General features: G+C 44.8%; 1 protein-coding gene across 1 annotated transcript; it reads right to left on the bottom strand.

Annotated features, from left to right (window-relative positions):
* Nucleotides 1-10,106: 10,106 nt before the first annotated feature.
* Nucleotides 10,107-13,295, bottom strand: LOC133038808 (disease resistance protein RPM1-like). Its single transcript, XM_061117147.1, has one exon. It carries the CDS (start codon nucleotides 13,091-13,093, stop codon nucleotides 10,187-10,189), a length of 2,907 nt encoding a protein of 968 aa, XP_060973130.1. The 5' UTR covers nucleotides 13,094-13,295; the 3' UTR covers nucleotides 10,107-10,186.
* Between the last annotated feature and the right edge of the window lie 233 nt (nucleotides 13,296-13,528).

The following is a 13,528-nucleotide window of genomic DNA, read 5'->3' as shown; positions in this document are numbered from 1 at the left end:
GGTTTCTTCGAGCGCTCCCCCCGACACTATTGACTTAGTGGATGACGAGGAGGTGCTTTCGGGAGAAGGCCAAGGGAAAGGGTGGGACTTCTCGGAGGAAGCCGTTGAGGGTGCAGGAGAGCCTCAAGCCCTTCCGGAGGTAGCAGAGGAGGACGAGGAGGAGCCTGAGGTGGCTCTGATTCGCAAGCGTAAGGGCAAGATGGTTGCCCAGGATGAGCCGAAGAGGCCTCGGAGAGCCGACACTCCTGCCCACGGCCTAGACGGCGGGGTCTCCCTGATGGAGGAAAATCCTGCTCCTCCCCACATCGAGCTTACCCCGATTCCGGGGGACGAGGTGAGGCAGGAGCTTCGCATAGCCAAACATAACTATGCTATGGACGAGTACTCCCGGGGGTATGCCGAAGTGGAGGCCTTTAGGAGGATTCTGCGAGCTGAGGTTGAGGCGAGCATCAACCACCCGGAATACCAGGATCCGTGGGACCTTAATCTGGACCCCTTATCGGACTGGTTCCGTCGCTTCCTAGGGCCTACCTTGGCTCCTTTTGCCGCGGAGATGACCGGCGAGTTTGCTTCTCAGCTCACACGTTGCGCGCCCAAGCGGTTTGCCACTTGCGCTTCCCTGAACTCCATCTTCCAGGTTCAAGACCTCAGCCATTCTCTCACGGTGGTAAGTACTTTGCAATTTTTGCGTTTCCTTTTATTGTTTGCATTTTGTTTTTTTTTTCTTTGAGAAATTTCTCCTTATACTTCGTTATGGTTCAGCTTGCTGCTGAGGCTGGCCGCCTCTCCAAGAACATCATAAACCATGGCTTCACTCTGTCCGACTTCGGGGACATGAATGACGTCAGGAAGGTCCTCCAGGACCTCACAGCGGAGAGGCAGATCTACCAGGAGGCTGCCGAGCGCCAGGAGGCAGCGGCCAAGGCCAAGGAAGAGGAGGCCAAATGGAGGGAGGCTCAGGCGGAGGCCATGATCCGGGACGAGGCTCAGCGGAGAGACAGGATGGAGGCCCATCACCAGGAGGAACTAAGGGCTCAAACCGAGGCTGCTGAGAAGGCCAGGCGAGATCTCCGAGGGGCCAGGGAGGCTTTGGATGAAATGGTCGCCAAGGTGAGATCTTTAGAGGAGACTCACCAGTCGGACATTGAATCCAAGGCCGCTCTAGCTGCGGAGTTGAAGGAGCTTAGGGATTTCAAAGAACAATCCACCAGGAAGGCCAAGAGGGCCGAGCTCCTTTCTCCTGTTTCCTGCGCCCGGTGCCCGAAGCGCTTCGATGATGGTGTCTATATGGCTTGGGCCACCAATGATCAAAGTATCAAGCTTACTTTTTATCCCAAACCCGAGGAGATGATTGCCAGATTTCGGGAGAAGAAGAAGAAGCTTGATGCCGCGCTTGAGGCACGGATCGGACCTCGTCTTCCTCCGCGGGCCGACTGAGCTGCCGTATTATTGACCCAGATTCTACCCATTTCTCTTATAACTTTCTCTCTCTTTTTTTTTTTTGTTTGTACATATTTGCTGCTGCCTTAGAACAATTTACATATAGGTAGCAGCTTTCATTTGAAGGGGAGGCAATTATATTTTAAGGCCTGTCCCCGGGCCATTTATATGTATATGACCTGCCCTTTGGGCTAGGATATTTTTTTTTTATGCGATCTTTATTTGTCACACTTATATATTTTAACCTGTCCTTTGGCTCAGGGTTTTTATACTTATGCTTTTTATTTTTGTGCATACTTTTTGACCTGCCCTCTGGGTCAGGATATTTTACTTAGTTTGTTTTTGTTTGTCTGTGCGGTATACCCTAGTACCCCCCTGAGTGGCATAGAAACTTTGTTTTTAAGGCACTCAGTTTTATTTAATAGAGAGGAGGTATACATTTGGACGGTACAAACCCTTTGAACAAAATCTAAGTTTAATTCGCTACTGGTAATATTTTCTGAGGTGATCGGCATTCCAGGCTCTTGGGACGGTGGTTCCGTCCATTCTTTTTAGTTTGTAAGTGCCAGAACCGATTTCGTCCTCGATCTCATATGGTCCTTCCCAATTTGGTCCAAGTACCCCCACTCCGGGTTCTTGGGTGGCTGGAAAAACCCTTCTTAGGACCATATCCCCAATAGCGAATTTTCTGTTTTTAACCTTGGAGTTAAAATACTTGGTCACCTTCTTTTGATAAGCAGCCATCCGTATTTGAGACTCATCCCGGAGTTCTTCGATTTGATCCAAAGCCTCTTGGAGCAGTGCCTGGTTGGTGGCTGGATCATAAGTCGTCCTCATGTGGGATGGGAATAATGTTTCCACCGGGACCATTGCTTCACAACCGTACGACATTGAGAACGGCGAGTGACCGGTTGTGGTTCTGGGGGTCGTCCGGTAGGCCCACAATACCCTTGGCAATTCTTCAGGCCAGTTATTTTTACAGGCCAGGAGCTTCTTTTTCAAGGTGACCTTTAGGATTTTATTGACCGCTTCCGCCTGGCCGTTTGTTTGAGGCCGGGCTACCGCGGAGAAGCTTTTTACCACTCCGTGTTGGTTGCAAAAGTCAGTAAATTCCTCGCAATGAAATTGCTTTCCATTGTCTGAGACTATTTTGTGAGGGAAGCCGTATCGACACACTATGTTTTTGATAACAAAGTCCAATGCCTTCTTAGCAGTTATTGTCTTCATAGGCTCAGCCTCTGTCCACTTGGTGAAGTAGTCTACTGCTACTATTGCATACTTTACCCCTCCTTTTCCCGTAGGTAGAGACCCGATGAGATCTATTCCCCAGACCGCGAAGGGCCAGGGGCTGGTCATCAAAGTGATCTCATTTGGAGGAGCTCTCGGTATGTTCGCGTACCTTTGGCACAAGTCACACTTTTGGACATAGTCTATACAATCTTTTTTCATTGTTGGCCAGAAGTACCCTTGCCTCAATATTTTCTTTGAGAGGCTGGGTCCTCCCGTATGATCTCCACAGAACCCTTCATGGACCTCTAGCATGATTTGTCTAGCTTCAGGGTCCGATACACACCTTAAATAAGGCATGCTGAGTCCTCTCCGGTAGAGAATTTGGTCCATCATTACATAACGATGAGCTTGGTACTGAATCTTTCGAGACAGTGCCCTCTCTTGGGGCAACTCACCTGTGGTTATGTACTTTATGATGGGGACCATCCAGCTGGGTTCTTGCCTAACCGTTAGTGTGGTCTCTTTTATTTTGATGCTTGGCTCTGCCAAGCGTTCCACTGGTACTACCCCCAGTTCTTCGATTTCACTATCCGAGGCTAACTTAGCCAGACAGTCCGCATGAGCGTTCTTCTCTCGGGGGATTCTTTCTATTTTGTAGTCCGTGAACTCGTGGAGCAGTTCTCGGACTATTGCTACGTATGCGGCCATCCGTTCGCCGCGAGTTTGGTATTCTCCGGAAACTTGGTTTACGACCAGTTGAGAGTCACTGTAGACTTCCACTCTCTTGGCTCCTACAGCTTTAGCCAATTTTAGCCCTGCTATCAGGGCCTCATATTCGGCTTCATTGTTCGAAGCTGTGAAGTTGAATCGGAGTGCTGCCTGGAGCCGCAATCCAGTAGGTGATATCATAGCCACTCCGGCTCCTGAACCGTTCTCATTAGAAGCTCCGTCTACAAATACTCTCCAAGTGGGGATTGGTGGTTCCGGTGTATTGGCCGTTGCCTCGGCCTCATTGCATTCGGTGATGAAGTCTGCCAAGGCTTGGCCTTTTATGGAAATCTGGGGCACGTAATGTAAGTCGAATTGACTCAGCTCCATCGCCCACTTGAGGAGTCTTCCGGATGCTTCAGGCTTCTGGAGAACTTGCCGGAGCGGATGATTGGTCAAGATTCTGATCGGATGGGCTTGGAAGTATGGTCTCAACTTCCTTGATGCCATCAGGAGGCAGAATACTAATTTTTCAATGACCGGGTACCTTGTCTCGACCCCTATCATGCGCTTACTAACATAGTACACGGGGTGCTGAATTTTTTCTTCCTCTCGGACCAGTGCAGCGCTGACCGCGTGCTCGGAGACGGCCAAGTAAAGGAACAAGTCTTCTCCAAGGACGGGTTTTGATAGGACAGGAGGTTTGGCCATGTGGTCTTTTAACCTTTTGAATGCCTCCTCGCATTCATCTGACCATTCGAATTTTTGGCATTTCTTCAGTATGTTGAAGAAGGGTATGCACTTGTCCGTGGATCGTGAGATAAAGCGGCTCAGCGCGGCTACCTTTCCGGTCAAGCTCTGCACGTCTTTATGTTTCTTGGGGGATGGCATGTCCAGGAGAGCTTGGATTTTCTCCGGGTTCGCTTCGATCCCCCTTTGGCTGACTATGAAGACCAGGAATTTTCCCGACTTGACCCCGAAGGTGCATTTTTTCGGATTGAGCTTCATGCCGTATCTCCGGACGACTTCGAAGCATTCTTCTAAGTCGCTTGCATGGTTGTTGCATGCTTTGGATTTGACGAGCATGTCGTCTACATATACCTCAATGTTTCGTCCCAGGAGGCTTTTAAACATCAGGTTAACCATTCTTTGATAGGTTGCTCCGGCGTTTTTCAGTTCGAAAGGCATGACTAGGTAGCAGTATACCCCCTTATCGGTCCTGAAGCTAGTGCACTCCTGGTCTGCCGTATGCATTTTTATTTGGTTGTACCCAGCATAGGCATCCATGAAGGACAGCAGCTTAAATCCGGACGTGGCGTCTACCATCTGGTCGATCCTGGGCAGCGGAAAGCAGTCCTTTGGGCAGGCTTTGTTTAGATCTGTGAAATCTATACAAACCCGCCAAGTCCCGTTCGGCTTGGGCACCAGGACTGGATTGGCCAGCCATTCCGGATAGTACACGTCGCGGATCATGCCATTGGACAAGAGTTTGTCTACCTCTTTCTCTAAGGCCTCGGCTTTCACCGAGTCGAGCGGGCGTCTCTTTTGCTGTACAGGGGGCATGTCCGGGTTGACATTGAGTACATGGGTGATGACATGAGGGCTGATGCCGGTCATGTCTTCTTGGCGCCATGCAAAGATGTCGACGGCGCCCTTCAGCGTTTTTATTATTTTATCTTTTTCCTCCGGATCCAGGCTCTTCCCTATCCGGAGTACTTTGGTGGAGTCGTCGTTGCACACTGGTATTTCTTCGACGTCCTCCATTGGCTCCACGACCCTTTCGGACCCTATGCGAGGATCCAACTCATCCTCTTCAGCCTTCTCTATCTCAGGGGGCCCCCGGACCATGAGTACTGGTAAGTGGGTGGCAACATTGTAACATTGCCTGGCCTCTCCTTGATTTCCCCTCACCGTTCCGACTCCGGCTTCCTGGGTAGGGAATTTCAGGCATAGATGTCGGATTGAAGTAATCGCACCAAAGTCGACGAGGGCCGGTCGGCCTAGGATCGCGTTGTAGGCTGTTGGACAGTCTACCACCACGAAGGTGCAATACTTAAATGTGCTCTGGGGGGTATCCGGGCATAGGGTAACTGGGAGCCTGACTTTTCCCATCGGGATTAGCGTTGTCCCGTTAAACCCTGTGAGCTGCGATCCACTAGGCGTGAGGTCCCGGTCGGTCAAACCTATCGCAGTGAAGGCTTCTTTGAAGAGCAAGTTCACGGAACTCCCATTGTCAATCAGGACCCTAGCCACCACTTTATTTGCGATGGGGGTCTCTATGACCAGCGGGTCGTGGTGAGGAAAACGCACCGTCTTGGCGTCTTCTTCCGTGAACGTTATGGGCTGGTCCATTAGCCGAGGCCTTTGAGCCGGGAGTTGAGTAACCTCCCACACCTCACTGTGTCTTGCAGCCTCGGCATATCTTTTTCGCTCCTTGCGAGTGTTTCCTCCGATATGGGGACCTCCGGAGATCATGGCTACCCGTCCATTAGGCCGGGGCGGTAGCCCGGGGATATGCTGGGTGTCACCTGCGGGAGCGGTGGAGGCGTACTCTGCCGTACCCCACAGCGTTCCCGGAGGCATAACCCCGGCCACCTGCCCTGGATTAAGGTGGGGCAACCTATTTTTGATCCACTCATAGAGGTGGCCCAAACGGATCAAATTTTCAATCTCGTCTTTGAGGTTTTTACACTCGTTGGTGCTATGACCAATGTCATTGTGGTACTCGCATCTTTTACTCGGATCTCTCCGGGAGCTATCTTTGTACAACGGCTGGGGTCTCCGGTAGTGCGTATTTTGCCTAGTGGCAAAATATACACGTTCCTGAGAGTCCGTGAGCTCTGTGTACTGAGTATATTGGGGTGTGTACCCCTTCTTTTGGCGCTTCTCTCCCGTTCGGGTGCGGCCCTTGGAGGACCTTTTGCTCCTCGACCCCTGGGTAGGGCCCGTTAAGCTAGCAGTCGGGGCAGCCTGTGAAGGAGTTCGTCCATTCACCCCGGACGGGTTGCCGTAATGGGAAGATGCCGGTGCCAAAGCTTGGCTCTGGCTGTATCCGGGAGTAGCGGAGAACTGTATGCCACTTACTTGTGGAGTTGCGGTCGGGACAGTACCCAAGGGCGACACTCCTGGCATGTATCCTGCTATCCCGGTGGGATAGTAGCCTCCGTAAGCCATGATCTGGGCTTCTTCGAGGTTAATATATTTTTGGACTCTCTTCTGGAAGTCCTGAAGGCTAGCAGCGCCTTCTTGCTGCAACTCGTTCCAGAAGGGAGTCCCAGTGCGGATTCCTGCTTGGAGAAGCGCAAGCTGTTGTCCGTCGTCGACCTTCTTGGTCTTCGAGGCTTCCTCTCGGAACCTCTTGATGTAATTCTTCAAGGTCTCGGTGGGCAGTTGCTTGATGTTAGTCAAGGCACTAACCTCCAAGTTGACCTTCCTGGCGGCGACAAATTGTCTCCGGAAGTTGGTTTGGAGTTTGTTCCAGCAACCCACCGATCCTGGTTCCAGTTTTTTGAACCATTCCTCTGCTGATCCGCTCAGAGTGAGGGTGAAGCACAAGCATTTGGCGTCATTGCTGACCCGCATGACTGTCATGACACGGTTGAACCGTGACAAGTGATCACTGGGGTCGGAGTTCCCAGTATATGCCGCCATTTCGGGCATCTTGAAGTTTTTAGGGAGCTCCGCCTCCAGGATATGTTTGGCACAAGGCTCCCGATCCTCACTGTCCGAGTCGGAGTCGTCTCCCTTCTGCCTCCGGGAGACTCGAGCAATATCTTTTCGAAGTATGGCAAGTTCCGCCATAATCCCTTCGTTTACAGTACCCGAGGAGACCACCGGCCTGTATCTTTTTTGGTCAAGGTGATCCCGGAGGTCACCTTGATTCCCATTGATTTGATTTCTCAGATCAATGGGAGGACATCTCTGTTCTCTTCTTCCTCTACCCCCTGGTTCCTGGTGCACGGAAACGCTTTTCCGGTCCCCTCGATCCTGAGGGCCAAGACTCCCTCTTTGGGGCTTGCCCCTCTGCGGACCTTTCCCTTTAGGGAAATCTGAGCGGACCCTTCGCGGATCCTGCACCTTTTTCTTTCGCCCAGGGGTAGAAGTAGGGTTTTTTGTTTGGTTTTCCTCAGCAGGGTGCCTTATAGGGCTAGGTTCCCTAGGTCTTTGCTGCTGGGAGTTAGGCGAAGACGTCGCTGGCTCCCCGTCGAGCCCAGCGGCCATCGCCTTGGGATGCACGTGAATACCAGCTGCCTCCATGGCTTTCTACATGGCTAGCATCAGTTCCTGCATTTTTTGATTTTGCGCTTTCTGAGATTCGATCTCAGCTTCATGATCGATAGCTTTTTGTCTAAGGAGCACCAACTCCGAGTAACTTCCTCCGTCGTAGGCATACTCGTCGAGGTTTTCCTCGTAGTTCTCGTCGGGAACTATTTCTTCTTCTTCTTCCTCGGACTCCTCTGCTGCTCTTGAGGCTACATCTTCCTCATTGGGATCTTGAGCATCTTCTAGAGGGCGAGGGTGACGTGTACTTCTGGTCTCCACCATTGTTGTGAAGTCAAATGCTTGTTATGTAGCAGCTTTCCTCATCTCTCAATGAAAGCACCAAAATGTTGACCGAGATTTTCGGCAACTATTAAAATATGATTATAATAAAGAGCTGTAAGAAAGTGAGATGAAGATTTTTTACGTGGTTGGGGCGTTAATGAGCCTTAGTCCACGAGTCTCTGTTATTAATGGATATATTTAATACAGATTCCACACTTGAGAGAATGTCTTTCTCTTAAATACAGAGAATGTTCTTGGTGAGTATTTTCTCTTCTTGCTCTTTTGCAAACCAAGAATCTCGACCCCATTAAATGAGCTTTGAGGGGGTATTTATAGTGTTTTGGTGGGGTAATCCCTAGAATTGTTCTTACACATGTATCTGTAAGTATCCATAAGGTTGGGCATTTCCAATGAATATACCATGGGTGATGCATGGTCAAATCCCTAGGTGCTGTAGGGCTTTTATGAAGAATGTCCTTTTTGCCTTGTGATTGACGTGACTCTTCGCAGAGTAGCCGTCGCTAGACTTAAATGATCATTCTTGCGGCTCTTTGTTTGGGGGTTGTGCCGTCAGACTTTATTGCGTGTTACAGTCCCAACACGCTTCCTCCCATGCAGCATTAAATGCGACTTGATTGCTCGGGAGAGACCTGACATATCCCGGAGAGCCTTCACGCTATACAAGCTTCCCGGAGTACCTTGTACTCCGGGTGCCTCCTCCGGGACCCATGCTAACAGCGCTTCCTTGTGGCGCACAAAGACTTAGCAAATGTTTACAAGTTATCTGATCCACGTGTCCCCTCTCGACTGGTCCACGTATTTTGGGCGAATTCTGGAGCAACAGTGTCGTATAGTGTCATTAAACTCTTGAGCAAGTAAGCTATAGTTTTGGAGCTTGAATTAATAGATTAGGTGGCCTTTAGGAATATTTTTATTTTTTATAATTTTTATAGAATAATTAGCTTTTTTAGTCCCTGTACTTATGACACTATACTATGATGCCCCTTAATTTATAAGTGTAGTTAAAAATACCCCCTAAAATATATCAGTTGGAATAGTATAATCCTTCTATTTAATTTTGTTAAAATTGACTAAAGTTGACTGTTAAATTAATAATGTGGCATTATACATAGATAGTAGTTGAAAAATTATATACCATTAGGAAAATAAATTACAAGTCATAAAAATTACAATCACATGAAAAAAAAAAAAATGAAAAATAACATCCAAAAAATAGAATATCATTACCTTAATTTTCCAAAAATCCCATGTTCTTTCTAGTGATATCTATCTCTTCAAATACTGTAGAATCCTAATTTTACACCTTTTTCTAATTTGAACTGCTAAAAAACGATTGGAATTATTTTAATAAAATTATTTTTATTAAATTTTTTTAAGAGGTTATGAAATCATTTTTTAATCATCTTTCATTGTCAGTTATTATGCCACCTCATAGTCAATTTTCCCTCTAAAAAGAGATGAAATTACTACTCTATCCTTTGTTATAATACCACATCATCAATACAAATAGTATTTTTAAACAAAATAAACAGAAGGACTAAATGTATGCATATAAAATTATACAAGGACTATTTATAACAAGCTGAATAGATTAAGGGGCATAATAGTATAGTGTCATAAGTACAGGGAGTAAAAAAGATAATTATTCATTTTTAAATCATAAATATATATATATATATATATATATTTATGAAAGTATAATTTTTGTTTTTTAAATTTGGTAGAAGAAGGGTTAATGGTTTGACTTGAATAAAGAGTTTTTAAAACTGAGATATGCGAATAACCCTTCTACCAACCAGTAGAAACTTGACAAGGTAAGACGAAGTATGTCTATTGTAGGTAAAAGGCAATCCTAAAAGATAGAGAAGCACATGAAACCCATACCCTTGGCTGCTAGACCCCATTGCCTGTAGTTCTAGAGTGAACTGGCTAAAAGATACGTTGAAGTATTTGGTTTGACTAATGGCCTAGAATTTCCAATGTATATGATAGCTAACATTGCTACACTATTAATTATATAAAGAAATATTGCATTGATAAGAATTCCACCATCTCAAGGTGGTAACATGAAATGCACTTGGCGCTTCACTTAACAAGGTCATGTAGTTTGGGACAAACTAATACTGATATGTTGTTTCTTTTATCTAATTTGGAGCCAAGCATGAGTAAATAAAAAATTAAAAAATAGGAGAAAGATGAAGCAGACAATATTTGTTGATATAATTAATAAAGTGTAGCAATGTTAGCTATCATTTACATTGATAAAATTAGTGAACTGCTGCACTATGGCTGAACTAGCTTTCTCTTGCAGAAGTAGCTTCAACAAATCTGATTCACCCAACTTGTAAATGTCATAAAGATCTCTTTTACTTTTGTACCAAAAGGTCACATATGGTACATGTTGAACTTTCCAATAATGAGAGCCTTCTTCTGGTTGCAGTCCATCCACAAATTCACTTGACATGTCCATGATTTCAAGAGATTTCAGGTTTGTTAGGAATTGAATATCACAAGGCATCTCAATCATAAGTGGGAATGGCCCAAACTCTAACTTCTCAAGCAGAGGCAATGCTCCTCTCTCTATCTTCACCACCTTTAACCCTTCTAACTTTCTCAATACAAGATGCTTGAGTTTCTTAAAACCTTTTTCCTCAAAACACAATTCCTCTCCATTGTAGGCCTCACACATCTCCAGAAATGCTAAGTTGGGCAACTGTTTGAGGCAATTTAAGGGCTCCTTAGTTAATCTCGAATACTTTAAATTCAATCCTTGTAAATTTTGAAGCTTTGAAATCCAATCCGGTAACTGTTGTAGTCGACAAGCCAACACAAGATAACATAAGAATGGAGGAGGAGATGAAACAAAACTCAAATCTATAATTTCATCCTCATTGATGCCATGTAAGTATAATTGTACAAGGTTGTTCATATTCTCAATCGATGCTCCAAGTGTTTTACCAATCTCTGCAGTTAATTGCCTAATGCACAAAATTTTCAATTTCCTTAACTTTTCCAACTCTTTCACTAAATCAACTGTGCTAGGATATGCTCTCAGAGATACAAGTGTTTGTAACTGCTCTAAACTTCCAATCCCTTCTTGTATCCTTACACCAAGGTCCAAATCCAATCTATAATCAGTCTCAACATTAAAAATTGGTTTGGCTGCAAGATGTTGTAGATTTTGAAGCTTCTTAATCTCAATTGGTAGCTCTTCAACTAAAGATTTATAGAGATTCAAAGTCTCTAGATTTCGTAAATTCCCAATAGACTTCGGAACGATCTTCACTTTTGTTCCTCTCAAATTTATGTACTTCAAGTTGAACAAGTTCCCTACTTCTTTAGGAAGCTTACAAAGAGGAGCATCCTCAAAATCCAACACCTTCAAAAATTTAAACTTTTTAAACAAGCTAACTACAAAAGAATCGACAAGTTCATCAATGTCAAAAAGAAAAACAGAACGAATCTTAGAATTATCTCCAAGAAGAGTTAGAACATCTTTTGTTGTGTTGTTGATTGCCAGACGACGACTCTTTCCTTCGAACCTTAGCTTCCCCTCATTGATTATTTGGAAGAAACACAATTCTTCCCCTCTTGTTAAAATGACATCATGTATCAAATCATGAACTCTACAAGCTCTGTCAACTCCATCTTTAATCTCAAATGAAACCAAGTTTCTATGGATGAGCTCATTCAAGTATTCTCCAGCAACTTGTTCTTTACTCTTGTCTCTCCCTGCTTTAATAAAATCTTCAGCTATCCAAAGATTACACAATTTATGTTCGGAAACTGAGTAATCTTGTGGAAAGAGGCCAAAGTACAAGAAGCAAGATTTAAGGTGGTATGGTAGATCATCATAACTAAAAGATAGAATCTTAGAAACACTTGTAAAATGAGGATTTTTTTCAAACTCATTATTGAGATTATCAAGCACTCTTCTCCATTCTAGCTTGGTCTTTTCCTTCTTCGAAAACAAACTTGCTACAGTTGCAATAACAAGAGGCAAACCATGGCATTTTCTTAAAATTTCATACGACAATTGCTCTAACTCTCGTGAGCAACATCCCTCAATCTCAAACCGAAATGCTTTTTTGCGAAACAATTCCCAAGCCAAGTCTAGAGACCAAGTTTTCAGCTCTTGAACATGATCAAATGGAGTATCTTTAGCATCATTAGCAATACCAGTGTTGCGAGTTGTAATAATTATCCTACTGCCCTTATTATTACTAGGCACAACATGTTTAATCCTCCCCCAAAACTCTATGTCCCATACATCATCAAATACAATCACATACCTCTTTATCTGCAATTGCAGCCTCAAAAGCTCCATCAACTCTTCAAGTGTCCCCAGTGGCTCATCTTTCGTTGGGCATATCTGATTCCTCATGATGGTCAAGACCTTCTCCAAGTTGTAAGATTGAGACACACTAATCCAAGCAAAGCACTCGAAGTGTTGTCTCAAGGCTTCATTACCGTAAACTTTTCTAGCAAGAGTGGTCTTACCAATCCCACCTTGACCCACGAGTGAAATCACCGAGCGCATGGAAGAGCCATTAACCAAATACGTTATGAGCTCTTTGGAAGTTGAATCAATCCCCACAAGCTCGTCTTCCTCAACAAACAGAGAACCCAATCGAGGGTCAACTTCAGTTCTTGCCATACTACAACTGCTAGATCCTCCTTGCTGCTCAAAGGGTCTCAACCCATAACTTATACCTCTTTCCTTGATTTTCTTCAAAGACTCGTTAATGTCACGAATCTCAGAAGCCAAGTCATAACGAGGTTTGAGAGATCTAACACCATTACCCACTTTCTGAAACCAAGTAAGGAGTCCATTGTGATGATTATTATCAACAGGTTTGGCAAGATGGTAAAGGTATTCGCCTATAACATCTTCAATGTGCTCGGCCACCTTCCTCATCTGCTTAAGCCATACTTTAGTAACGTCACTCACTTCTCCTATGGCTAGCTTTTTCTCTGCATCGACGAGGAAAGATTGAATGATTTCAAGCTCATCTTTCAAGCTGTTCACTTCTCTATGAACTCCTCTTAATAAACTGACTTTTTCAGTGAGCAAATCATCGAGCTTTCTGATCACGTAGCTCAAAAACGTCTCTGCCATTTCATCATTGAAGTTGTTCACATCTCTCATTTTAGTTCAGATTAGAACTTTCTTTGCTTTGCTTTACTCTGTATTCCATCCCATATTACATACACGAATAAATAATGATTTTTCTATATGTTTTCAGTGAGTGGAAGAAGATACTTAAGTAAGGGGAAACCAGCTGTGTTGCATTATCAGCCAGAGTTGATATCTTTAGTGATTAGAACGAAAGCATGTGCATTAAAGTCTATCTAGGACCACAAAACATATATATTTTTTCTTCCTTTTGATCTAATTATTTAATGAATTTTTGGATAATGGTACTTAGCATAATCTTCATGAAACAAATGTTGACAAAAGTACATATATTAAAAGGTGGAGTAGTTATTACTTTATTTTGACATCTGTATTGTCAAATCAATAGGTACTTTATTTAGTCTTAACTAAGAACAATGGCAGATGTGAAACTAAGATGGTCAAGAA

This window comes from Cannabis sativa, chromosome 6, assembly GCF_029168945.1.
Source record: "Cannabis sativa cultivar Pink pepper isolate KNU-18-1 chromosome 6, ASM2916894v1, whole genome shotgun sequence".
NCBI lineage: Eukaryota > Viridiplantae > Streptophyta > Magnoliopsida > Rosales > Cannabaceae > Cannabis > Cannabis sativa.
The sequence above is the reverse complement of the archived record's forward strand: the minus strand, read 5'-3'. Positions and strand labels throughout refer to the sequence as shown.